Source organism: Penicillium malachiteum (genome assembly GCF_028827825.1).
Source record: "Penicillium malachiteum strain IBT 17515 chromosome Unknown utg000003l:1.0-4950554.0:1.0-4952489.0, whole genome shotgun sequence".
NCBI classification, from domain to species: domain Eukaryota; kingdom Fungi; phylum Ascomycota; class Eurotiomycetes; order Eurotiales; family Aspergillaceae; genus Penicillium; species Penicillium malachiteum.
The window spans coordinates 4,840,245-4,867,222 of record NW_026643096.1 but is presented as its reverse complement, the minus strand read 5'-3'; the positions used below and the strand labels follow the sequence as shown (position 1 = coordinate 4,867,222).

The following is a 26,978-nucleotide window of genomic DNA, read 5'->3' as shown; positions in this document are numbered from 1 at the left end:
ATGGTACACTTACTTCACCATGAGCCGCGGAATCTATACACCTGGACATGTCCCGAGTCTCCGCTTTCGATGCCAATATAATACATTTGAATATAGTACAACCCCTAATCAGCTGATAAATCAATCACACCAATTACCATCATGATAATGGCACTGAGGTCTTTCCATATATTAGTACTCCCATCCCTTAGGAGCAGGAGCCCTCATTCCTTTCCTCTCCCGAAGATACTTCTCAATCCAAACCTCCATCTTCTCTAACAAATTCCTCTCAGGTTTCCCAGCCTCCCCAGGTTCATATACACCCTCCTTACACCAAACACTCCAAGAGCCCATCATCCCCGCCATAAGAACATCTGTGCCCAGTCTATCCCCAACAATAGCAATCTCATTGGGGGACGTAATGACCTCTCGTTCCTTAAACCAATTCACGACTTCCTCACCACAAAAAGGTTTCTTCTCTGTCCCGGCCGGAAGTCTAAAGACAGGGATCTGTAAATGCTCGAGTTGTGATTCGAGAGATTTTACCTCCGAGTCGAAATTTGGATGACTTCCGGCGCGGTTCGAGACGATGAGGATAGCGTGGGGGTTTTTGGACTGGTTAAAAGGACTCGTAGGAGAGTTGCGGAGCGCAGAAAGTTTTTCGAGGATTTGGGGAGGGAAGGTAGTTGTTTTAGGTGGACAAAGTGTGTTGTCTTTGTCTAGGACTAGGGCGCGAATTGATGGGGTTCGTTGTTTTTCAGTGGGCGGAGGTGTAGATTGAGAGGTAAGATGAGGACCCAGGTTCTCAGGGAAGTGAGTAAATGTTGGAATAGTGAGGTGTGGAAGGAATTGCGAGGGTTGTTTGAGAAGGGTTTGTACGGCGTAGTTGAAGCCGCGGAGGTTGGAGTTAGGTGAGCCAGCCATAATGGATGTCGATATCGTGAAGATGAAGCTGGTATTGCAAAAGAACAGAATTCGTATTTTGAGAGAGTAGAGATCTGCGAGTCCTTCACAATTATATCTGCTGTTCTGCCATAGACGTTGCAGTTCAAGTTGCGCAGTTTATATAAGAGAAAAGCCCAAAAGCGGAAAGGAGGAACTTGAAGCTCCCGCAAAACTCACCACGCGAACTCCGCTCCATCAACGTCCCACCATCCACCACCACCGCGCCGCTTTAAACTCGGCTCCTTCAACCTCTTGGAATCTGTGTATTAATACCCACTATTCTTCCATCCTCTGACCCTCCACATCTCTTTCCGCATCGCACATTCGCACATTCATCAAGATGGGCAAGCTCACTAGCACCATCGGTATCCCGATCAAGCTTCTGAATGAGGCGCAGGTGCGTTCCCACTGTCTGTGATGGATTTTACACTGGCTATAGATGGGAATTCGATACTCAAAGAAGACTATTGGAGGCTATCAAATGGGTTATGCGAGCACACCGCTAATGTTCTTTCTTCTTCAGGGCCATGTCGTGACACTGGAAATCACATCGGGCGTTGTCTACCGGGGGAAGCTGTTGGAAGGTGCGTAACAATTCCTGGAGATATGCGCATGGTATTACCAAGGGATAATCATTCTCAATGGGATCCTCGATCGGATAACAGCGCAGTCTTAATGCCCTGATCTGAAATTCGCCGCTGACTTTTCAACAGCCGAGGACAACATGAACGTCCAGCTTAAGGATATTACCGTTACCGCCCGTGATGGCCGCGTTTCGCATCTCGACCAGGTTTACATTCGTGGAAGCCATGTGCGCTTCTTTATCGTACCGGACATGCTGAGGTACGTTGAAAACCACTATATTGAGGATTCAATCGGGCTCAATTCAATTTCGAATTGGAGTTCTCCGCTCTTGATTTGAAATTTACATCCTTCCAATGAAATGTTCTCGCTTACTGACTCTCCCCTCTAGGAATGCTCCTATGTTCCGCTCACGAGGCCAGCGTGGGCGCGGTGTCGGTTTGGCGCGTGGTAAGGCCACCGTGCAGCGTGCGCGCGGCCAGCAGCGTGGTGGTCGGTAAATGGGATAGAGCGCAGTTTCAAGACCTGGCGGATTCAAGTGGTTGGCGTTCGTCTTTTGTGTTTTATTTGGTTCGTTATGGGGAAAAATTTCTCAGGTTTTCTTTCCATCTTGCTGGGTCTGGGATAGGGCATTCGTCTTGGGACTGTACCTTATGCTATGAATGAATACCCAGCGCACATAATGTCCTCCTGAAGATATCTGTAGGAATGATTGTAGATCATAGTAGATGAACAGGTATTTTGTAGCTGATGTCAAGTGCGACCAGCATTTTCACTGGAAAATAGCAGTCAATTGCAATATGTAAGCAGCATTTGAGACAATCTTGGATTATACTATAACAATAATTTCACACCTATAGTTGCGGGAATGATATAGACATGGTTGTGATCTCCGCAACATTTTTCATGCGGGGAAACTTGACATCTTCACAAACCCACCATCTATCACCCGTCGATCCCAGTCCTTACAGCAACACCAAAACTATACATATCAATTGAACCTCAAGCCCCTGTGACAATTCAACTCTATCACCATGGCCTCGACGGCCCCCGAAACCTCAAAACTACAAGCAAAACAAATCACCAACCCTCGCCGCCTCCTCATCCTCTCCCCACCCACGCAATCGCTTTCAATAATCCCACCTCTACTAGACTCTTTAACCGGAGTCCCAGTTCTCAATCCTCCACAGAAAGATGAACCCGACGTCTCAAACTCATCGACCCCACCACAGAGCACAGACACCGAGACCGATCATGATACCCCTCACACCCCGCCATCCACCTCGTTCGCAGGATACACAACACACAGTCCGTTACGACTAGACACGAAGTACTATTCCGTGGAGATCCCAGTATGGGTAGATGAGGTTCCACTTCCAATCAACTTGACAACGGACTCCGAGAAAGAAAGCACTACCCAATGGCGCACCGAGTTTCTCAGCGATGAAGCTGAAATCGTCCGAGACGCGGTCGGTGCATTAGTAGTTGCTGTCCAGAACCCGAGGGAGGGAGATCCAAGTCCTGGAGCAACACCTGAGAGCAGAGCAGACGTGCGCGCATTACGTGGTTTGATGCGGGATATCGGTGCTGTGAAAGAAAGGATCGATGAAGAGCGGGGTGGGATGGGTGATGTTCCTGGAGTGTTTATCTTGGTTGGAGCTACTAAGAGTGCGCCACCAGATTCTACATCTTCATCTACAAATGCAGCGGGTCATGGCGATCCCGATGAATTGGCATTGGGGGATGAGGATGGATTGGAGGGGATAGAGGATTTGCCTCTTTCTGCTGGGTGGTGGGAGGATCAGTTATTCGATTGTGGGTTAGTTGGATGGGAGGTTGTGGAATGGGATCCGAAGATGCAGGGAGCTGAGAAGACGAAGAATAAATTTGGAGGTAAGCTACATGTTACTCATGCTTTTTTTCTCCCTGCTTGCTACGCAAGTGCTAATCATTACAGAATATGAGGGCATGCCGCGCATCAAAGAAGTCCTTGAAACACATGACTGGACCGCATCAGGAGGCTCCAACAATCTAGATGGAGATCAGGACTTGGAATTTGAATTTGAGGATGATGATATGGAAAGCGAGCTGCTCGGATATAGTAGATCTGCACAGACCCGAGGCTTCGGACATGAAGTCCAAGAACTGGAGCGCGAAATGCTTGGTCTACGCATGGCGATCGAACGAGGTGGAGATGATGAAGATGGCTTGGATGATGGAGAAGAGATCAAAGTCGAATCCATGGAAGCTTTGATGATGCGCGTTCAGGGTATACGAGGTACGTTCCGGTATTCATCCACTACAGAGCATATCTTGCTGACTTACCCAGATATGGGCGCCGATCTTCCAGAGAGTGAACGGAAGAAATTTGCTGCCAAGGCTGTCAACGATCTGATGCGAGAGCTGTAGATATGTTGGTTGCTTTGCTCATGGAGTGCTTTATGGTAGTATACTCTGGTTGTATGCGCAACTTTGAATTTACCAAAATACAATTGGCTAGAATTCTTCCAGTGGAAGGTATAATCATTATTTTCTGTAGATCCAGCAAGCTGGACACATTAATTCTATACAAGTAAAGCTACCTCGAAACTCGCACATCGAGGCCAATTATTTATACAACGTCATCCACAGACCACCCAAGCTCTATCGCATCTACTCAGCACGCTGCTTACCACGCAGAACCTTGCGACGCTGGGCAATCATATGGGTGTAAAGGATGTAGGAACCTATCTCGAGTTAGCACCAGCTCATACCATATTCACCAAAGACGCAGTACTTACCAGGCACATAAATAGCCAAGACCGCAACGAGACCCCAGAACAACAAGGGACTAATCACACCAGCCGGTCCCAAGGAAAGGTAAACAAGAGCACACTCGCTAGAGATACCAATGGGGTAGAGGATATAAAAGGTGTTATATCTCAACCAAGTCCACCACTTAGGGACCTCATTTCCAGAGAGTGTAATCGCAAAGAAGCCATAACGAATAATCTCCGTAATACCCCAAGCAGCCACACAGCCGAGGTAAGCGTAGTCACCGAGCTGTGTACCCTTCGCACCGACGATCTCACCACCGAAAGGAACCATAATACCCCAAACGAGCAGAAGACGACTAGCGACCTGCATGGCGGTGGTGAAGAACGGGGCGCGCACAAGTCTCAGCAGACTGTGCAGGATTTCGAGGGTAGCGAGCGACTGTGTCGCGAGGAGGTGGGGGTTGAATGTTTGCGGGAATATGGCGTGGAGGGTATTAGAGCCGAGGGCCTCAGGAATGAGGGAAGCCGTGTATAGGACGCATGAGCCCCATGTTACCAGGTTGAGGGCGTTGTAGAAGAATAGGTAGGCTCGTAGAAGACCTGAAGGGCCGCGCGATTTCGCCGGCGCATTGGAAGATTTGGCGGGCATTATTGATGCTTGCTGGGTTTATTTTCCTTCCAAGAACAAGATCTGATCCCCAGGAGATGCGAAAACTAGGAATTGGTCGAATTATCGAGTTGAGGGTAAGCTGTAAAGCTGTCAAGTGAAGGTTGAATTGTTGAATGTTGAATCCCGTGATGGTTACCTAAGCACTTCTAGAAGACCCGAAGACTTTCAACTTCTCAATCTACACTCTTCTCTGTACTTCCAAGATTTCTGGGGGTATTCGCTTCAATCTTTGCGGCTCTCAAATTATGATCAAGATTGGTGTGGTATTTTTGTTCTTCACATCTAAAAATATGCCCCGGACGGAGAAGTCCGTACATGCATTGAATGATGAGTTGGCATCGTACTCACAGCCATGGCTAACCTTGGAATAGATCCCTGAAATTGACTTGTCCAAAGCAAGACCACTCATTCTCTGCTGATTCGTTAAGAAGTTGCCGCTAGTCTGGAATAAACTGCATGGAGATTCCATAGCCAAACGGATGGCTTCCTTATTGAACTTGACGCTTTGACAGGCTAGCCGTTCTACATCACTAGCGGCAGACCAAAGGGACATTCGTATTTGCTATGAAAAAATAGCTTCTCAAGCCAACAAATGCAGTGGAGACTGAACCCCTTTTCAGTCATTTTTCGCGAGAATACATAACTCCTCGGAGTCGTACCCCACAGGAGGGTCCTCATTATGGTGTTTATCATGAATATTGCTGGACTATCCAGCCACTATCAGCCACATTTGTCCTCCCGAATCTAGATTTCCCCTGATTATCTACCGATACGGAGTACACGTTTATCTCACGTATCACGTATGCTCTACTGGAAGGTTACGGTTGTACCCCTTTACTCCGTACACGGAGTCCGAGAGTGGGCTTATGCAACGTGATATCATGGAGAGTGATGTCGACGTGCATTTTATACATACAGGCGCCATACATGTATTTTTCAACCTGAAATCAGTCGAAGCATTTGAATACTAAATCCGCCAAAATGACTACATCTTAACCAATATTGAGGAGACGATAGACTAATGTGCACTGGTATTTTCTACTGCTAAATATTGCTTCCCGGTAAACCCCACTGGAAGTTAACTTCAGAGCTATTGTACCCAAGAACGAAATATCAGAGCTCTCATTGAACCCCACCTTCTCCCGAAGTCCCTTCAAAATGTTTGCAAGTGTGAAGCACTAAAAAGCACTAAATGCAGCAGGTACTAGGCCTAAAATGGCAGGTGGAATAAGATATAGATTGATATGTCTCAATAGCGCTCCACGATGTTGTGAGATTTCAATTTGGACGTTTATATCCATAGTAAAGCGGATACAGCATTTGAATATTGTAAATTCTTTCCAAACTTCAGTACTAGTATGATATTTCATCCACATGAATTTTTCAACAGTTAGGGTTCAACAGGTGTCATACTTGGTGAGCTACAGATAGCTCAGTTACGCCATCTTCGACTATTCAAGTAATGACTGAGACGGAGCATCAAGTAGATGATACCTATTTTTCACTGGAAGCAGAGTGCATAGGTGCAGGCCGAGTCTCTAGCGGATATTCTTACCAAGTCGTATGTAGTAAATCATGCTCATCACTTGTCATATGTATTTCACATTACATCGTGGAGGCGCATATCATCGATATTGTACGCATCGCGTGCCGAGCAGTCCTTGGGCTGAGTTATGTAGCCGATCAACATATTTAAGATCGATGCTTCAATATTCCAGGTTTTTTGAAATGACTTCAACACTATCCATAGAGGGCAATATCTTAACCTGAAAAGGCGGTAACTCGACCTGAGGTGCTACAATATTTCAATACTTAATTTCTTCAATACATCGAGACTTCATCTCTTCATCTCTTCAAATGTTCATATATTAATATGTTGATATCTTCATATCTTGATCCCTTCATCTCTTCATCTATCTTTTATCAACATATGAACCAAGAAAAGGATGATACCTGTCTGAGAAGCCCTGGTCGATTACATACTCGCTACCGGTGACGAACTAGTCATCTGCATGGGATAGTGTGGCGAATTTGTCGATGGAATAACGTGGCCAATATGAGGATATTTGACAATATCTCACAAGTTCTGTGTTCAGAGTCAGACAAATCAAACGCTGGGATAGGCCCTCCCTGAATGAGACGCCAGCTTTAACCTGCCGATTTCTGATATTTCACTCATACGTCGACCATGCTGCCTTCAACTTCGAGCAAATATTTACGGGTAGGGTGAACCAGCGAGGCACATCGACCATATGATCCTGAGTACCGGCATACAAATACCCGCGTTGCAAGCCCCTCTATCGAAGGCCAGAAATATACCCGGGTAACTCTTGACGCAAAAGGTATCCACAGAAGAGAGAGGAAGCTTAGAGATACCACCAATGCTGGGACAGACCCATGGCCAGAGTTTACAGGCTACAAGAAACCGGGATCAGCGAAAAAAAGCGAATACAGCGAATACAGCGAACGCAGCACTCACAAAACAATGAAATGAAGGGGAGCTCATCTCCTGAGAGGATTCTACGCCTGAAGATAAACGTAACAGCTAGGAGTGTGCAAACTGTCACTAGAATGACACAGAAGCATCGCACACTTCAAGCTCACCAAAATGCTCTGCCAGTCTAGACAGAAGAGATTGAATCTTCCTCAGAAAGGCGGGAAACAAATATCAAGATATCAATCCTCGCAAGGGACATGCACCAATCAGTTTTCCCAATCCACCAATCAACGAAAGAACAAAATGGAATTGGATGTATGGCAAAGAGATGCAGATATCGCTTAGGAAATTGACGCATCCCGGAAACTATTTATCCGCCTCCTGGGCAGGTTTATGGTGGTTTCATAATACCCTTCGACGTGTACCCTTCGATGTGTTCTATCCATGCGAAAGACAACCAGATTACACCAATTTACATATCACTCATGATCAATTTTGCCGCCGCTTAGAGCGCTCTGGTGTCAGAAATTCAGCGAGATGATTTGGAACTCCGGTTGAACTTGGAGAGAATGCATGGTGGTATAGACAAAGCCATGCTCTCGAAGCTAGTGTGAAGACTGGAAAACTAAATTCTTTGAATGTCAATGCACACAGAAGTATCAATCCGGAGATGCGAAATGCGAGAGATCAAGTACGTTTTAACAGGGCCCAACTTTGATTTTTGTCCTTCTATTTCCAATCCACTCAATCCGGACTATGTGACTAACTTTTTTTAGAACTGGCATCTACCAAATATGGGATTTTCAGAGGAGATCAAATCTCGGGATTCCGCAATAGACCAAGCATGAGGATGTTTATGTGATGTGATGAGAGAGCCAGGACCGCCTATGCGATATAATTTGCATAGCAAGATTTGACCCCTGATCCACTTTCTGGGGATCCTGGATATGTATTATTCTGGATTATATTCAGTCACAGGAATCCCATTCATTGCATATAATCAACATTTGAATATACTAAGTAGTATATGGCACTTGAGTATAGTGAGTATATCAGTGCCAAGCATTGCGTAACCGAGACGTATTGCCGTATAAGATTATGACATCAGAGGCTGCATGGCTTGTTCAACAGAACTCCGCTATGATATCATGGCTGTCATAGTTCATAATGATTGGTTTAATCCTCTCGGGACACAGCACTTCACACCAAAACCAGCAGAAAGAGAGAAGAGGCACGAATCCCCCAGATGCTATATAAACAAATGGCTTGAGGACGCCTCCGCGGGGATGAAGGGCTTCCAATTTTGCCAGTGAAAGAATTCGACCTTTTCCTCAAATATTTCACAATTGAAAACTTAATATGATCATATCCATATGATTGAAGCGGGGGACATCTGGACCTTTTTTTCTTTTGGGTCATCTTTTTTTTCCCTTGTTTTTTTTTCTTGTCCATACCCAACATCGTCATCGGTGACAGCATAATCACTCCCGTACAGCTCCAATGAAGCACCCCCGCTTCAAGTCTCGCCTAGAATCAACAACTTTGAATCTCGATTTCAGTACTCCGTACTCCGTACGGCGTACCCCGTCATGGCCTATGCATTCTATCTGATGGGCCACAGAGTGTATTTTTGACGAAGCGACACATGGTCACGGTCCCCGAGGGCCCAGACCATGGAAAACCATGCTCACCCTGTTTTGATTGTCCTGCACTTTGGTCCTAACACAGAGGACAAGGGATAGGATTCACTTGAAAGATGTGACAGCCCCTCCTCCCCGAGAAATTGATCACTTCAAAGCAGGGAAAAAAAAGAAAAAAGAAAAAAAAAACCATTCCCTATCTCCGAATCCCACAGATTATGACCGACCTATGTTTCTGATTTTCCCCTCTCCCCCTTTTTTTCTTCATCTTTTCCTGATCTTTCCAGGACCAAGTGGAGGGGAACCATTCTCCTGGGAGAGATTAATCTAATAAAACACGAATCAAAATGATTTGAACATATTTTTATTATTGAAAGTCTGGACAAAACCACGTGCGGCTCGGAAAAAGGACAGGTGACGTGGTGGGATCAGCACTCCGATGATGTTGTTGCGGCTACTGGTCTTTGGTCATATTATCTGCTTTTTTTTACTTACATTTTATGTACGATTCTAGGATGGAGTCTCCACTTCTTGTGTTTCTTTGGTACACTGAGGCTGACTGGTGGAAAGGGAATGGGATGATCTCATACTGTTGCTCGGTTCCCGGTGGGGGGTGGTTTCACACAAGAGCTCATATGACTGAGTCTGAGTATAGGATGATAGTGAGAAACCAGTTCAAGTTGATCACTGGGTTTATCACTGGACTGGTTGAACACTGAAGTTATACTGGAAGTTATCCTTGGAAAAACCTGACCATATGGTATCTAGGTGAGGGATGACAGACTCTTAAGGATGAACATGGGTAAGATGGAGTACTGGAGTGCTGGAGCACTTGAGGAGTTATAGGACATTTGAAACATTTTCAAGAAAGAGAGACATCTGAATAAAAGAAGTTGAATGACTGAATACTATCAATGATATGAGGGACTAATACAGATATCCATGATTCTACTCACAGTGTATAGGTAGATGAAGATAAGAGGCTATAACCAACCATGAAGTTACAATATTATTTCTATGATAATATATTACTCTTATCATCTATTCTTTAGTCTAGAATCTAGTATAATCTATAATCTATAATCTATAAATTATATTCATAGTACTAATATTTGAAGTCGGCACCTCCACTCGTTCCCTAATAATCCCAGTACCCACCCAACCTTGAAACGTTTCTCCGCCCTTTTTCTCGCTAACCTTCTTTTTCCTCCTCCTCCTCTCCCTGTCACTGAGATCTCCCCAGCCTTTCTGGCTTCTAAGGTTATTTTTATCTTAAGGTAAGATTCATCTGGAATTTCAAATGTTCTCTATCCCTCTTCAAATATTATGGAGACCCCCCCCCCTTGTTTCGATACACGATACACGATACACGATACACCCACTGATCGGGTCACGGGTCTATTCAATGTTATGATTAACCTTGTGCTTAATCAATATTGCCTTATTCAATGTTTGGATTTCTTTGATTCATTATTGTTTTGTTCTGCTTTGTTCTGCTGGTGTTTTCCACTCAGGCTGCCACATGTGCAGTGTTAAGATCCTTCATGTTCCAATGTGGGACCCTGTGCTCATCCAGACGTCGCGTCTATATGGGTGAATGCGCTCGGCTCTTTTTATTCACTTTCTTCACCTTTTCCCCTTTCTCATTCTTTCTCTTCCCTGTCTTTCAAGTTATCACCAAGGTTCAAGTTCAGCTTAACATAGAGTAAGCTCACTGATTCCCCTTCCCGGTTGCCCCTCCACCCCACCCCCACTATGATAACGTGGTGTGATCGTGGCTTTTGATCCCTGCTTTTATGCATGTAGATCGAACCCCCAACACATTTCCTTTCCAAGTCTTGTTCAAGTTTTTCGTTCCGTCCCATTTTGAGGTTCTCTGATTTTTGCATTGGTCTGTATTACCTTAAGGCAACTATTTTGTCGTTTCAAGGTTGTCGCTTTAGCCCTGAAGGTGACGGTGACGCGATTCTATTGATGTTACATTTTCGCGTTGTGTTGATTTGCAATTTACGCGTCGTCCCTACCTCGCTGCCGCCTGGATTGAACAGAAACATGGCTAACTCATATTCAAGGTGTCACTTTTTTCCCTGGAACAGGATACTTGATCTTATCGTTGTTGATCGTATCTCTTCAATCATTATCTCCCGTCAACATGGCACCAACTGTGAAGAGCGAGAAGCCTGTGAGTGCAATATCTGATCCTTCAAGGCTCATATCACTGATATTACTTAGGAGGCTCCTCCCCGTCTGGAGGACCACAGTGACATCATCGATGCCTCGACCTTTGAGCAAATCCTAGAGATGGACGATGACGATGACCGTGATTTCAGTAAGGGAATCGTGTATGGCTTTTTCGATCAGGCCAAGACTACCTTTGAGAAGATGGAGACCGCTGTGTGAGTACACTACACACTACGAATGATATACCTATATCACTTGTGCCCGATCTAACATTTCACAGTAAGGAGAAGCAGCTGGATGAACTCTCATCCCTGGGCCACTTTTTGAAGGGGTCTTCTGCAACTCTGGGTTTAACCAATGTGAAGGATGGTTGTGAAAAGATTCAACACTTCGGCGCCGGCAAGGATGAAACAGGTACTACAACACAGCCCGATGATGAAATTTCCCTCAAGAACATCAAGACCACTGTGGATGATGTGAAGATCGCATACGCCAAGGTGGAGAGATTACTGCGTCGCTACTACGGCGAGAAGTTGCCAGAGAAGGAGGAAAAGGAAGAGGTTAAGGAGGAGGTCAAGGAGACCAAGGAAGAGGTGAAGGAGACCAAGGAGACCGAAAAGGAGGAGAAGAAGGAGACCAAGGAAGATACCAAGGACGAGGAGCCCAAGAAAAAATAGGCTGGGACTTATTACATGGGTTCTCTTTTTCTTTTTAGCGACGGATGGAGCATTGCAATGGCCTTAATGTTCTTTTTCTTTTTCTTTTTTCTTCTTTTTTCATGTCTGGTTTTTCTGGCTTCTTGACGTACATACAACTACTACCCCCGCGGCTTTAGCTCCAGCTCATCTGGATCTGGATCAGTCACTTAAGGATGAGTTCCTAAGTGCAGACGGAGATCGCGACAGCATTTTCCCCACAGCTGAGGGAATCAAGAGTATCGAGATACGGGAATCCGAGTGCGCCTACCTGGCTCTTATTACTTGCTTCTGAATACTGAGTGGATTTCAGAGATTACTGATTTAGTGTTGATTTGATATTGGCGTAACTCGAGGCGATTGAAGCACTCTACATGTCCAGACTTGAGAGTAGTAGTAGATGCGGCTCTGCAATATCAAGCACATATTGTAGAACGTCATTTAGCGTGAGCATGGCCTGATGTAAGAGCGCCCTGGTCCACAATACTGAGACTTGTACTATAGCTATTGGTGCCTCGAAAACCTTCCGTCAGCCACATGCGTGGGACTGGAGACGGGTCGATAAGCTTGATTTAACAGCCGAGTCTAGGTGGGTTCAACATAACATTAGTTTACTCAAGTGCTCAATCATGAGGAGCATATAAGATATGAGAAGGACATCTAATATTGAAGTTTTGAATCCCATCATAGATCAAGGGTTAGGTTGGTCTCCCACGCATTGATATCCGCCAACTGGTCCACTTCCATCTGAACCATCTACATTCCAGAGCAACATACCAAGCTTCATCATGAGCACAATTTTTACCACGGTATCCGGGATCCATCAGAATAACACTCCACAATCAAACCAATCGGTTGAGCCGCAAACGCCAATGTGGCAAGTACCAAACCAGGATACCGATGTCAATAAAGGCTCGCTGCATCAGCCCAGTCCACACCGGCCAACTTTGAAAACGGACATCGGGAACCTGCATAGTGCGCGGATTCTGGTTGGCGAGTCATGAAATGATTACGTTCGACCGAGGCGGATTCAGGATGATGCCCGTGCATCTCCTTCTCTATTGGGCTTGAATCTCCTTTCATGAGCCGGGTTCGGATGATGAAGAGGTTGAGTCGGCAGATGGGATGATATAACTCCCGAGTCTGAAGAGCAGGACACCAGTCTGATTCTATTTCAGTGTACATTTACGGAGGTCGGTCCGGAAAGTTCTCGCCAGAAATTATAATTTCTTTTTCTTGATATATTACCGGCCCTGTATGTCAGGTGTATAGCCTGCTGTATATTGGATGTATTGCCGTGTTACGTACTAGGCTAAATATTGCTTATAACACCCGTGGACACGTAGATCTTTATCTTTTACCCCGCCTACAGTCCGTACACCCCTTCACACTTTTATCCCACCTACACAGCTACACTTTTGTCCCACCTATACAGCTACAATGAAGACCAATATTGCGCAACGTGCTGTCATTGTATACCTAAGGGCCCAAGGACATGCCCCTAAGGAGATCAGTGAATTTATGAATATTCCACGGCGTACTATAGGAGACATATGGAACCGTGCACTCGAACGAGGTTTTCAGCCGAATCAGCGACCATTCAATATATCAGATGAAATGTTAGCTGATAAAGCACGTTCTGGGCGTCCATCTAAGCAAACAGATGAGCTTAAAACCACACTTGGGGCGAAAATCCGTGTAGACCGCTATGGGCGTGAGAAAACATGTGAACAGCTAGCTGCAGAGCTACGCAGTGAATCAGGTTAGTTATTCTAAGATTTGATATTTTATTTAGTGTGTTATTTAATATGTTATTTAGTATAATATTTGATGTGTTACTTGGTGTGTTATTTGATATGTTATCTCATATGTTACTTGATATGTTATTTCCTCTAATATTTCTTCTATAATTAGGGATTAATATATCAAAAACAACAGTTTGGCATGTACTACGAAAAATTGGCCTACGAAAAACAAAGCCTACACGTAAGCCTGGGCTTGCCGCTGAGCAGAAAAAACAACGTCTTGAATGGTGTTTAAAACACGCCCATTGGACTATAGAAGACTGGAAGAATGTGATTTGGACTGATGAAACTGCGGTTGTTTTATTACACCGTCGGGGTGGATATCGTGTATGGCGTACTTCTAGTGAGCGGTTCGTCCGAAGCTGTATTCGAGAACGTTGGAAGGGGGCCTCTGAGTTCATGTTTTGGGGTGCTTTTTCTTATGATCAGAAGGGCCCCTGTCATTGTTGGGTACCTGAAACTACAGCCCAAAAGCGTGAAGCAGAACACCAAATCGCCGAATGGAATACTGAATTAGAGCCTATTATGCGTGCAGAATGGGAGCTTAATTCAGGTATACAGCGATTAGGGCTACGCAATAAGCCTGGAAGACAACCTCAGTGGAGATGGACTCAGAAGAATGGAAAGCTTGCACGCAATTCGAAAGGTGGAATCGATTGGTACCGATACAACACCGTGATTTTAGCCCCAAAACTACTTCCATTCGCCCAAGAATGTGCTCGAATTCGAACGAAAACAATAGTTCAAGAGGATAAAGCACCAGCCCATTCACATCACTACCAACAGCGAATATTTGATATAATGGGGGTCCAACGAATGATCTGGCCTGGAAATTCGCCTGATCTAAATATGATTGAACCTGCATGGCCTTGGATGAAGAGATACACTACGCGAAAAGGAGCACCTAAATCGCGTAAAGAAGGGATTAAAGTATGGGAGGCTGCGTGGCGTGATCTACCACAGGCGCAAATTCAAGCTTGGATTGAACGTATACCATGGCATATACAGCAAGTCATTAGACTAGAAGGGGGCAACGAATACGGTGAGGGGCGTGATAAATTAGGTGAAGTAGCCCCTAGCGGGTTAGGTGATAACGCCTATAACAGCGGCAGCGGCAACGACAGCGACAGCGACAGCGACAGCGACAGCGACAGCGATATATGGGAAGATATGTGAATATTTACTGTTTCAAGCTGTTATTATATTTCAGTACTATATATTTCCGTTTTATATACATCTTGATTACGCGATATATTTCAATATTTACTGTATATAGCCTAGTGTGAGAAAAAGAAATTATAATTTCTGGCGAGAACTTTCCGGACCGACCTCCGTATACTGAGATGAATTATGAAGATTCCCAGATATCATTATGCAGAGCGAATTACTGTGGCACTTATATCTGCAGCTCGCAGTGCATACATACCGACAGCGAAGCTGAATGGAGGGGTGTCAGAAACAGACACGGGTAGAGTTGATGAGATGCTTAAACCTAATGCATACACATTAACCCTGCCCAGATGTTTCGTGCACGGCCTAAATCGAACATGAAGTAGCCGAAGCCAGTAGTAGCAACCCTGATGCTGAAAAGCTCCGATATGAGGATCAGGGATCAAACTCTGCGTCACCCGTCCACGCTTTTGTGTCTCCTCCTATCCATGGATTTGGTCCGTTTTGCATTTCGACGTTGAGTTGTTCGTGCTTGAGTTCATAATATACCTCATGGTTAGAATCAATGATACGATAATTCATCCTATAGGACATTTCCTTCAAGCCTTTGGTCTCAATGTTGAATATATCCCTCCCCTAAGAGTTGTAAATCCTGATGACTCGTCGTACGAGCCTGGATGACAATGACGAATATAAGACTTGATTTCAATAGATCTGATTCTTGCCACGTTATTCACCTTGATCACGTTGACAGTTCCTTGTACAGACCTAGTATCTAGAAACTTCAGTCAATATGAACCCATTTGGCTAGTAGGCCAGTACCCACTGGCAAACTCACATCACGTTCCGTCCCATCAGATGGGTCTATCTCCCCATAATCCATATCAGTACAAACGAAGCCGAGGTCGAGTCAGTCCAGACCCTGCGAAAAGCCATCTCCACAACGTATGTACGCACTGATGAAAACGCTCGGGGTCGGGGAAGAGTATCCGCTGCAATGCAAGACGTAAGCTGGCCGTTTTCTCCATTCGTGAGATTTCAAGACAGCTTACGCGGGAGCCGGCTTGCTGCGTACCAGTAGTACAGCGTGGTTGACGAGTCTTTTCGTCTGCACGGACAGATACAGCCGTACTTGCATTTGCATTAGGTGATTAATCCAGCCACCGGAGAAAGGCGAGATTTACTCCGTACTGGGTTTGTCTCAGTATACTCGATATTGTGAATAAGGGAGTGGTTGACTTTAAGATTCAGATGATGATTTCTCGATATCCACAGCGACTAGCGCGCGTCAAACTAATGAGAAGTTTGAAAAAAAAAGAATCAGCAGTTTGGACTAGATTGCCTCTGAGTTTATTAGCGGCTAGATTCCTCACATATTACTCTGTATACATCTCAAATATCAACCAGTAACTAGTACCTTTGTTTCCGTCGAGTCTGCGGTCATATATGTGCAAACTAAGCGCATCATCTCATGCAAGTCAAATATCTCCCCGTCTGTCTGTCTCGGATAGCAGACTCGAGCTCGGATAGTCTCCCTCGAGCCTATTCCTGCAATGATCGCCGCGCTCAGTCCCTCGGGCATACACATCATCACATTTGTGTAGTCAATACCTGATATGCGGGAGCTCCCCAGAACAGAAATGTACGACCGCACTCCTGATCCCGAAGACCACCCGTTTGCCTTGTCATCAGGGAGCCGAATCTCCTTCCTATCATGGAATAGTCATCAGTTTGATGAATCGAGTTGGGTTAAATCAGAGATTGACTTGTCTCTTTTTCGTCTCTCTTCACCCATAACAGTTGACACCTCAGAATATCTCTAGGTATAACTGGGGTCCTGGTTTGACGTAGTCCGGGGTTGGATATCAACGGGTGTGAGAGTTAAGCAGGCGTATTGTACAACCCAGTCAAGCCAAGAGAAGCCACGGATCTTGCAGACGCAATCGGGGTCTGTGATCCTGGATAATTCAAATCCCTGAAAGTAGTAGGAGACGCGGCGAGCTTAACAGTGAAGGTCCATATGTTGATTAATTCTCCGTTTATGCATGATTTATTTTTTATTTTTTATTATTATTTTCCCTGTTGTTTCATTCATTATTTTCTTTACGAATCACTCATTCTTCTCAATGTCTCCATGGGCCTTACGAACAAACTCCCATAGTTGGAGACTTCGTGTGTCTCGCCCTTCACCTGCCGCTAGGACCTTTACCCACTTGACCGATTGCACATTGCTTGCTTGATTGTTCATCCTCGCTCGTTCGTTGTATGCTTCGTCCCGCTGTCAAGTTGATTGCATTGATTCAAATCGGGAGTGGTGCCGACAGTTGGGCATCGAGAGTTAATGGTGTTGAAGCCTTGATATAAAGGTCCCTATGATCATGCTTCAAGTTCTTCTCTCAACTTGTTATACCTTCAGTATAGCTCTGCATCAGCATCATAAACCTACACATCTACCTTGCATATTATACCTTTTTGAAAACATGTCAGGTGTCGGACCCCGAGTCTCCAAGGAAGAATTCATGCATTCTCTGGGCCTGCGGTCTGGAGATCCCCAGCATGAACAGTACTACCGTGCCATGCGAGTAAGTATCTTCAAATCCTACACTTCAACTTTGGACCAATACATCGCTTGAATCAAGTTGAATATACTAACTCCATGTGCATAGGATGAAGCAATCATGGTCTACAATCGTTTGCATCAAGATAAATCACATCTCGTCGACAACGTCCGCGATGACCCAGACACGCGACCCCCATTCTTCTGGCACCACATTCTACCAGACCACCAGCGGTGGGCAATCATGGAGATCTGGCGCAACTCCGGACCCATGACACGGCCACTATTTGACCGCGGCGGGACGAACTCCGAGTACGGACCGAACTGGGTGGCTGGGTGGCTGTTGTACAGTGTGTTTCGCTCACGAGATGTGAGAAACAATCGGAATCGACGGAAAGGGGAGAGTAGTGGGAATGGAGGAGAGTCTGGTAAGATCTTCTATGCCTTGATTTAGGAGTTATATTAAGCTTCTTGTGACACACCCTTGCTAATGTGATGTGGATATTGCAGACAAGAGAATGAGACAGGTTGAGGAGACAACTTCTCCTAAGAAGGGATACTATGATCCTGTGCGGAATGGGACGCTATAGATTGTTTGTGGTTCATTTGAGCGTTTGCATGGTTTTTTCGAGCTTCTGTGCTTCAATTTTGCGTATTGATTGGATTGTTTCTATTTTGGGAGTATCAACAGTCATAATGGAAACGCTATGTTCTTGTATCCACATGCATGTAGATCAGAGGATCAGTAATGAAAGATTCTAATCCTCTCGATCATTCTCCTTTTCATTCTTCTTTCCATCTTTCTCCTTTCGATCCGACCTCAACGCCTCCGTAACCCTCTCATCCTGCTCATCAGCTCTCTCATTCCACTCAGCATCATACTCCGCCGCAATACTCTTAATCTCATTCCTCAAAGTCTTCCCCTCGTCAATCAAAGATTCCCAAAGCTGCAAATCCAGATTATGTTGTTGATACAACTTCTTCTGGCGTGCACTAACCGTAAAGTCTAGAGCAGACTTATACGAGATTTCCCGATTGTGATACAAGAACCACAAGTAGCCACCCATAAGCGTAGACAAACTAACCAAGTAAGTAACCGGCTCCATAGTATCCCACCCGAGATCCGTCTCAAACGTCAATTTGTACACGCTATACCACCACACCGACAAAATGCCAAACCCACCAATAGCAACCCGCTGCGCACCGCGATGCGCCAACGCATCACATTTATGCTTAACATCCGCAATACCCTGAATTCTGCGCGACAGTTTCCGCAGACGCATACGCAGAAAATAAGTGCGCTCGTTAAACGACGGAACAGCCACACGGATCTGACCTAGTCCACTGGGAGCGCCTTCAATAGTAACGATGAATTCGCGAGTACGAGCCGCGTCGCGGATGAAATCGCCTACTTCTGTAGCTTGTGACCAGCGGACGAAGCGTTCCGGTTTCCCATCCAAGGGATCAAGACTGGTATCTGTTTTGCGAGGGTAACTGTAGATCTCTGCATCTTCTTCGCGGGATCGGCGGCGTTTTATAGGCTTATCGGATTGGTACTCTGTTTCAATGGCGTTTTGTCGAATGGCATCTGCTTCGAAGTCGTCCTCGATGCGCTTTTTGGGCCGGATGGCGTTATCTTCGTGTTGGAGGGCGATAAAGGAAATTACGGGTGGGCGGAGCTTTTCTTTCTCGCCATCTATTGGGGGTAGTTCGGATTGGATAAGGCGTTCGAGGTAGGAGAGTGGTTGTTGGGGGTGGACTAGAATTGCGATTGGCTCGATTCCTGGGGGAGGGTTAGATACATTCAGTTTCAATAAGTAAATCTTCAAGTTTGAATTTACCCTTATCCTTGCCCTTGATGCCCACAGTGGTGAGGGGGATAATGAGCTTGAAGAGTCGAGATGGCGTCGTGAGCATTTTCCCTGTAGATCAATATGTGAGAAGCTGGCAGTAGGTTGAGAGTTGTAAAGCTTACCCTTTGACATATCCTCTGCCCATTTGGCATTTTTCTCCTGCTCGCTGAGAACATGGCGTTGTGACTCGGTATCTGTCTGGTCATCTTTAGTCTCTAGAGACTCAAGTATTTCTTCCGCCCTCGCGCTATCGCCAATTCGCTCCACATAGTTCGCTTTTCTGATAGAGCGAACTTGAGTCCCGACTAGCACTCCAGGAATAACCTGATCCCTCTTTGTCATCAACAAGTCCCGTGTAGCTCCTTTCGATACCGGCCTTCTGGTATGCCAAGTAGCGTTAGATAGCCAACGCCTAGACGGACCAGTCCCCCACCCACACGACCAAGTATGGCACCTTGCCGGCGATAGGAAAGGCATGCAGCCATTTGAAACAGGGCGCATTATGAACTAGGTTGTGTGTATTCTTGGTGACCTTTCGCTTTGAACGTCGGGGTCAAAATTGGGGTTGGCATAGGTCTGGGGAGGTAGGCAAGGTCCGCAAGGATGTAGATGAGCCGCGAGGGTGTAGAGGGTGTAGCGGTCAATTCATGACGCAGAGGACGTGTCACGGTGGAGCACTATGTGCCTGAAAAGATAAGCCAGAATTGGGCTAGAACAGCGGTACTATTCAAGCTGGGATGATCCAGGTACGAATACATCTGCCCAGACGGGCATCATAGCTCATGCTTGGATTCTTGGTCTGGGGAGAGCTATTGACGTCAGTGTGGCGCAGATAGATGATGTGGCTTGGTTCACGGGTGTGGCGCATATTCATATTAATGATCAGTTGACGCAAAATGCACATCGCAAACGTTGGAACTAACCTTGGAAATATTAAATGTGTGTCAGTGGATGGAACTAGGAGTACATCATGATGCACATGTATAATAGTACTCAAAATTTGAAGACCTTCAAGTTCAAGTTCACGATACTACCTTCAAGTTGAATATCCGAGTCGGTTCAAGTTGGAATATATAATGAGTAGTACTGCGAGTATGTACTACCTAAGGTACTACTACTACTAGGTGAATACTAGGACAACTTGAAGTGCTAGTACTCCAAGTCATCATAAAAATACTATCATTATTCAAATGTTCAATTGTGTGTTGTCTTCCACCTGGGCAGTAGGTAAATACCAGTTGACTGTTGGCAATAAACACCAGAGGTCAAAAGTTGTTGGAGTTCTCTTAGAATTGCACATGTAATGTCAAATTGCGCATTTAATGTCAGATTGCGCGTGTAATGTCAAACTGCGCATTTAATATCAAATTGCGCGTGTAATGTCAAACTGCGCATTTAATATCAGATTGCGCATTTAATGCCAGATTGCGCATGTAATGTCAATAGCTGCACATGTGAGCATGTTGTGTCAAACTGTGCATGTAGTGCCAGATCATGTATGTAGTGCCAGATTTCCCAGGTAGTGCCAGATCATGCATGTAGTGTCAGATTGTTGATGTAGTAGTTAAGAAAGATTTTTAAAAACGCTAGGGAAACCACCAAAAGTGATGCTTTTCTGCTGAAAATTTGCCAGGGCCTTCTCCATAGTCCTAGCAGCTGGAATTAATTATTTCAAGTGATTATCTCCAAAATTGAGGCTGTATGACGGGGAGAAACAAATGCCGTTATATTACACACGATTGGGAAGTGAGTGCGAGATCACCCATTGTAGGAAAAATACAAGAAGGTAAGGTATTTTTGTAATATTACACCTGGCACGCTAAGCCTGATATGACTAAGCGATGTTGATGTCTCTACACCTGGCAGATACAATGACTCCCTCCTCTCAACATGCATGATCATTCTGATATGCCTCAACCTTGGAAGCTTCTTAATTGCTCCATGGATTACAAAAATATTGCAGATTTGCCAGCGATACTTGGACTCCTGGAATCCTGGGACTTTTGCCTCAACAGGCCTTTTGCTAACAAGGCTACGGCTACGGAGTACTTGATAATTTCGCCCCAGTGGCTTCGTTGATCTTTGCTGATACGGATAGATCGTCCAAGGCTGAGAAAAGAGTTTTTGGAAATCCTTACGCTGGCCATGATATCTCATGATCTTCTTGACAGCCAGGATTATGCCAAGCCGGTGCAATGTTGATCCTGAATAGTAATCGAAGCCAAGCTTCCCCGGCTTTCCAAGGTTAAAGGTAAGCTTGAATGCTATGGAGATACAGTGCGCAGGTGCGCATGGTTTTGCCTAATCCGTCTGATCCGCCATTCCTGCTTCACGGCAGAGATTTGATGACCTTACCGAAAATGAAGTATTCCGCGAACGAGGCTCCACAACACTGGGTCCAGGGGTCCTAGCCTTAGCGACCCCTTTCAAAATGAAATGAGTACTGTACCGAGTACTCCACAAGCTGAATAGATTTCCCCACCTTGACTAAGTGACTAAGTGAACTACAATGGACTCAACCTTGGAACTCTTTCTACACTCCACGGGCATCCTGATTCCTGATGGATGTCCAACTGTTCAACTCCCTTTCATGGATGATTAAGATCATCAGTGCCACGCAGCTGATAGTAGTTTATAATAAAAGTGGTGGATTGGATGAAGTCTTTCAATTGGGTCCAAGCAAATAAAAGTGGCATTGATCATCGCCGCTAGGCACACATGGCCCCGGGGTAGTGTGAGATCCAACTTTTTTTCAGCCCCCATGGACCCAGTGGACCCATTGTCGGGACGCATTGGATATTGGGCTCGTTATGTCTGGCTTCCGTATACTCCGCACTCCCAAGTGCCGTGCTTTATAAATACTGGGTCATATCTCAATGAAATAGATCATCATTGATCACTGTCAAAAAACGGCTTCAGCATATAGACTGAGCAATCATGAAATCAATCTTCACAGGATTTCTGCTTGCATCTGCACTTGCTTACACCAATGCAAATGCAAGCCCTGTCCATCAACAGAAACCTCGAGTCCACATTGATCCTTTCAATGAAGTGTTCATCGAGGGTACATCATCCAACACCACCGAGTCATTCTTGAACATTCGATTCGGTCAAGATACCAGCGGCCCCAACCGCTTTGCGCCTCCCAAACCATACAGCTATCCCTCTGGCACGGTGGTAAATGCCACTTCGACTGGCGCAGCCTGTCCTCAACAGAAGAGTCCTATCCCCGACTTCCCAATCTTCGACAATGTCACCGATGTCTCAGAAGACTGTCTCACTCTCCGAGTCGACCGACCAGTCAACACAAGAAGCTCAGACAAGCTCCCTGTGATGGTCTGGATCTACGGTGGCGGCGACACTATCGGCCAGATCTACGACTCAACATACGATCCAAGCAACCTGATCGCAGGTGCTGTCGAGAAGGGAACCCCTGTGATCTACGTCGCCATGAACTACCGACTCGGAATCTTCGGATTTGCCGCATCTCCAGCACTGAACGCAACCGACTCCTTGAACGCAGGTCTGCTGGACCAGCGACTCGCACTGGAATGGATCCAGGAGTACATCGCAGCCTTCGGTGGTGATCCCGAGAATGTAACCATCTTCGGTGAGAGTGACGGAGCCACAGGAGTTGGTCTCCAGATCACAGCTTACGGCGCCCAGCACACGAATCTGTTCAAGCGCGGAATCATGGAGTCCGGCAATGCGATTGCCGACTTAGGCATTGCACGCGGAACATCAGCAAAGCACACCGCTACGTTGACCAAGCTGCTTAACTGCACTGCTTCTACCAGCGAAGAAGAACTCTCCTGTCTCCGAAGCCTACCCTTAAAGACCCTCCTGGCCGAGGCCATCGACTATGAGTTCTCAGTTAACTCCGATGGTGGCATGGATGTTTTCGTGCCTACAGCTCCATCCAGCTTTATCCCCGATTCTCCACACAAACTACTTTCCTCTGGTCGCTTCGCCCGCAACATCGATATCATCAGTGGCTGGAACGAGAATGACGGATCCTTCTTCGTGACTACCGACCCAACCACAATCAGAACCAACAACGACGTCGCGGAGGTCATCTTAGGCGAAGCACCCGGCCTCTCGTCCGAGAACGTAGCCAAGGCTCTCGCTCTCTACCCCATCTCGGACTTCCCGAGCGACTCATCCCAGAACATTACAGCTCAGTACTTCCGAGCCAGTCGCATCCTCCGCGATATGGAATTCACTTGTGGAAATCTGTTCACCACAGAAATGAATCAGAAGTACTCCAATCCGGATACGAGCAGCTACCTCTACTCACTCAACCAGACAATGTTCGAAGTTGTTCTGGAATTGGAGAATCTGAGCTATTACCAAGTTTGTCACTTTAGTGATATTCCCTACGTGTTTAACCTGGCTACAACTTCGTGGGCCGACATCGCCACTGCGTCTGACATTCGGCTCTCAAGTCAGATTAGTGGTAGCTGGGCTTCTTTTGCTTCACTTGGTAACCCTTCCGTAAGTCGGGGATCGTTGCCTCGTTGGACTGAGGCCATGAATTCCGATGGAACTTACAATATCAATGTTATTGGTGGTTCCATCAGAGGCATGGTTACTTCGGATACTTATGAGGATCTGGGCAAGCGATGCGCTTTCTGGACTTCTGAGGAGGTGCTGACAGAGATGCTTGATTAAGCTATAGCTGCCAGTGGTCTATCTCACAGGATTGAGTTTGATTTAGAACAGTCATGAATTATTGAGCGCGCGTGATACATGTTGATATTAGAAATAGCTTTCAAATGATTGCTAGAAACCAATTATAATTTTCCTGGTCTCATGTGCATCCATTTCTCAGTATTAAATGTCATCATATCAAGGCAATTTCATGACAGAACAATCTCAAGCGCTTGAATTGAATATCAAACTAGGAATTGCCACTCATAAATTCAAGTTCATCGCTGACCTCCAACCTTGGAATGATGCATGCCATCCCAGTATCTATGCAATCATTAAGAATTGATCTCGAGGCCAAATGAAAAGCATTCATCTATCAAACATTTGAACCATGCTCAGAAAGTGCATGTACATAACGCATAAATCATCGTAAGGTCGTAAGTCATAATTCCACCATCTCCTCTCTTGCGAGATATTCTCTTTTCATTCAAGTGTTCAATCTTGTCATAATCATCGCTCGCAAAAACCAAAAACAAAGTTCCCACGACCATAATCATAACCACAGAGTAATTCAAATAATTCTTCTCGCATAAGCAAGAGTCCTCGCAGAATCAGGCAAAGAAGACAACGAGCCCGCCCTAGAAGAATCCGAATCCTCCTGAGAAGTAGCACTCGCCGCACTCATACTAATCAAAGTAGCACTCAACTCATGATCGAGTAGAATCTCCGGACTACTTCCACCAGACCAACTAGCGCGACTACTATCAGTATCAGTATCATCATCACGACTAGATTTCCTCCCCGTTCCAATGGCAACAGGGATACCCTGTACAGTTCCCGAACGACCATGACCATTAACTTGATTCACTGGGATCATGCCATCATTAACAGAGAAATTGCGACAAATCAGGTAGGCGCGCATAGCGGCACTTTCTCGGGCTAGAGTCTCAGATGCACATTCTGTATCTGTTGTGTATTCTCTGTTGTTTACACGAACGATGCAGGCGTATCCTGATGTAGTACTGTAGGGTTCGTATGACGGGTCTTGCCAACGACGACGGCGACAAAGGCCTATGAAAGTTAGTTTCTCTCTTCAGTGAGTCAATTGCAATGAACCAATTGTGCATTGGATTGGGTATGGATTGCTAATAAGAAATGCAAATGCTTGGGTATATGGTATGCAGTTAAGTCACTGGGTATTAGGCCGCAATCTATACATGAATAGATGGATTCGAGTAACTTGAACCAGACGCAATGTGAATAAACCGTTGAATGCCATGCAATCTAATCGAGCGATCGAAACCAGATGCAATGCAGACGCAGGCTCGAATAGTGATTCAAATCGAAATAAAAATCAAACGCTTCACTTACTTGCAAGATAGAGGATATAGTACATGGCGAGTAACGTCTAATTTTGAGTCTCAGTCTCGGACTCAATTCAGGATTCCGCTAGCAGTAGTCTGAGTCTGAGTTCACGAGTCTCTGAAACAGAAGACAATTTCCCAAAAGGACTGAAAGCTATCGGCAAGAGGCGTCACCTGTCAACTTTGCAATAAAGTGAGGCGGCCACCCAACAGCATTGAAGATTGGCCAATTCGGAATCAGAGTAGTGTTCACGGGTAGGGCTGAAGCTGACACTGGTATGCGGCGAATGATGCCCAACAGGATAATTTTATCAATTTGGGAATACCAGGTGGATAAGTTCAAGTTGCAGAAAGGATTCAACTGTAAAAATGAACAGAAATGACTTGAGTCTTAATGAGAATGTTCTAGACACCGAGTCTAGGAAGTCTGGGAGAAACTTCAAGTTGAAAGAGAATACAGAAACGACCAGAACACAGGAAAATCAAGGACTAAAAGCTTGCCAATGGATCAGAAAGACACGCCACGCATATACAGAATACACGTTTTGGTACGACAGATGAATAACGAGAATAAAGTCAGTATAAGGTGGGGCACATTGAGTTGTTCATAGATTATAAAATAAAACAATACTAAACAATAATAATAATCATAATAATCATAATAATCATAATAATAACGGTCTTAGTTCCGGAAGGATCATATTAGTATCATGTTAATACAGTTGAAGCTGAGGACTCATCCTCGCTAGTCACTAGTAGACTTGAACATCTTCATCTCCCAGCACTTGAGGTGCCCAGATACTCACCCCGGTGTTATTCCATACCGTTAAGAAGAGAATTGAAAAAAGCAAAACATCAACCCTGCAAGATGGGTCCGAGTATCCGTGACATCCCTATAGGTAAAATGGGTCGTATTAGGAGTACAAGTAAACACTGAACAGACATTAGACAATTGAAAGTGCACACATGTGCACATGTGCATGTGGGTTTCAGAGTAATCTCCACAGAATCCGTAATTAATTTTTTAGTTTATTTTCGGTGGATTATTTTAAAGTACTTGATGCGCTGGCATATCTCTTCACCAGTCGAATCAAGCCGAATTGAGAACCAGTTCCGGAGTTGCGAGAAGGTTCCCCCGCCTGCAATTCGCCGATCAAGCTAAGAATAATGAGTTGGAACATAATAAAAAAATCGGAGAAAAATTGACAAGAATCAAGAGAAAGAGGAGAGAAACTAAAGATGACAACTGGCATCGAATGCAAAAGTTGCAGAAAATGGAAACAAGGAAGATCCTTTTGAGTTTCGTGTGAATCACTATGCCCCGCAGTAGACGCAGGAATTTGCCGCTTGTCCTAGGCGCAGAATCTCATAAACAAGATGAGAATGATTGGTAAGGACATGTTGTGCAGAAAGCGTTTGAGAAAGTAAACTGGGCTCAATTCTGGACCCGCACGTACCTCGGATTCGAGGTCAAGTTACTCGACATCGCGGTGATGAGTTGGCAGTGCGGAACTTTTTTTTCATCCTAGGACATTTACCCTCTTGGGCCTCGTGCAGCTAAATCAGCAAACATTCCAAGGTTGATGGGTTAGTTCAAGTTAGATCAAGTTAGATCAATGTTGGGTTTCCAAGGTTAAGACCGAGTAGACGGAGTATACGGAGTATCCCGGATTACCATGAGATACTCTGATATG

The 26,978-nt window shown here is 45.3% G+C and overlaps 9 protein-coding genes across 9 annotated transcripts; 5 read left to right on the top strand and 4 right to left on the bottom strand.

Annotated features, from left to right (window-relative positions):
* Positions 1-171: 171 nt before the first annotated feature.
* N7483_008104 (phosphatidylglycerophosphatase) lies at positions 172-903 on the bottom strand (the record flags this gene model as incomplete). The annotated part of the gene is made up of 1 exon (XM_057091541.1): positions 172-903. The coding sequence occupies one exon, from the start codon at positions 901-903 to the stop codon at positions 172-174; it is 732 nt and encodes a 243-aa protein (XP_056946282.1).
* Positions 904-1,264: 361 nt separating this feature from the next.
* Positions 1,265-2,000, top strand: N7483_008103 (putative small nuclear ribonucleoprotein SmD3; the record flags this gene model as incomplete). The annotated part of the gene is made up of 4 exons (XM_057091540.1): positions 1,265-1,321; positions 1,364-1,508; positions 1,638-1,767; positions 1,898-2,000. Coding segments are annotated over 4 exons (435 nt in total), but the record flags the coding sequence as incomplete, so codon positions are not given.
* A 540-nt stretch (positions 2,001-2,540) lies between these two features.
* N7483_008102 (adaptin-binding domain-containing protein) lies at positions 2,541-3,915 on the top strand (the record flags this gene model as incomplete). The annotated part of the gene is made up of 2 exons (XM_057091539.1): positions 2,541-3,399; positions 3,464-3,915. The coding sequence occupies 2 exons, from the start codon at positions 2,541-2,543 to the stop codon at positions 3,913-3,915; spliced, it is 1,311 nt and encodes a 436-aa protein (XP_056946280.1).
* A 243-nt stretch (positions 3,916-4,158) lies between these two features.
* On the bottom strand, positions 4,159-4,911 carry N7483_008101 (protein tyrosine phosphatase-like domain-containing protein; the record flags this gene model as incomplete). The annotated part of the gene is made up of 2 exons (XM_057091538.1): positions 4,159-4,232; positions 4,287-4,911. The coding sequence occupies 2 exons, from the start codon at positions 4,909-4,911 to the stop codon at positions 4,159-4,161; spliced, it is 699 nt and encodes a 232-aa protein (XP_056946279.1).
* Positions 4,912-11,161: 6,250 nt separating this feature from the next.
* Positions 11,162-11,867, top strand: N7483_008100 (Hpt domain-containing protein; the record flags this gene model as incomplete). Its single annotated transcript, XM_057091537.1, has 3 exons — positions 11,162-11,191; positions 11,242-11,405; positions 11,471-11,867. 3 exons carry the CDS (start codon positions 11,162-11,164, stop codon positions 11,865-11,867), a joined length of 591 nt encoding a protein of 196 aa, XP_056946278.1.
* A 5,473-nt stretch (positions 11,868-17,340) lies between these two features.
* Positions 17,341-18,007, top strand: N7483_008099 (uncharacterized protein; the record flags this gene model as incomplete). Its single annotated transcript, XM_057091536.1, has 3 exons — positions 17,341-17,442; positions 17,527-17,845; positions 17,928-18,007. The coding sequence occupies 3 exons, from the start codon at positions 17,341-17,343 to the stop codon at positions 18,005-18,007; spliced, it is 501 nt and encodes a 166-aa protein (XP_056946277.1).
* A 168-nt stretch (positions 18,008-18,175) lies between these two features.
* N7483_008098 (uncharacterized protein) lies at positions 18,176-19,612 on the bottom strand (the record flags this gene model as incomplete). The annotated part of the gene is made up of 3 exons (XM_057091535.1): positions 18,176-19,200; positions 19,259-19,339; positions 19,393-19,612. 3 exons carry the CDS (start codon positions 19,610-19,612, stop codon positions 18,176-18,178), a joined length of 1,326 nt encoding a protein of 441 aa, XP_056946276.1.
* A 2,595-nt stretch (positions 19,613-22,207) lies between these two features.
* N7483_008097 (carboxylesterase) lies at positions 22,208-23,941 on the top strand (the record flags this gene model as incomplete). Its single annotated transcript, XM_057091534.1, has 1 exon — positions 22,208-23,941. One exon carries the CDS (start codon positions 22,208-22,210, stop codon positions 23,939-23,941), a length of 1,734 nt encoding a protein of 577 aa, XP_056946275.1.
* A 550-nt stretch (positions 23,942-24,491) lies between these two features.
* On the bottom strand, positions 24,492-25,316 carry N7483_008096 (uncharacterized protein; the record flags this gene model as incomplete). Its single annotated transcript, XM_057091533.1, has 2 exons — positions 24,492-24,991; positions 25,292-25,316. The coding sequence occupies 2 exons, from the start codon at positions 25,314-25,316 to the stop codon at positions 24,492-24,494; spliced, it is 525 nt and encodes a 174-aa protein (XP_056946274.1).
* Positions 25,317-26,978: the final 1,662 nt, after the last annotated feature.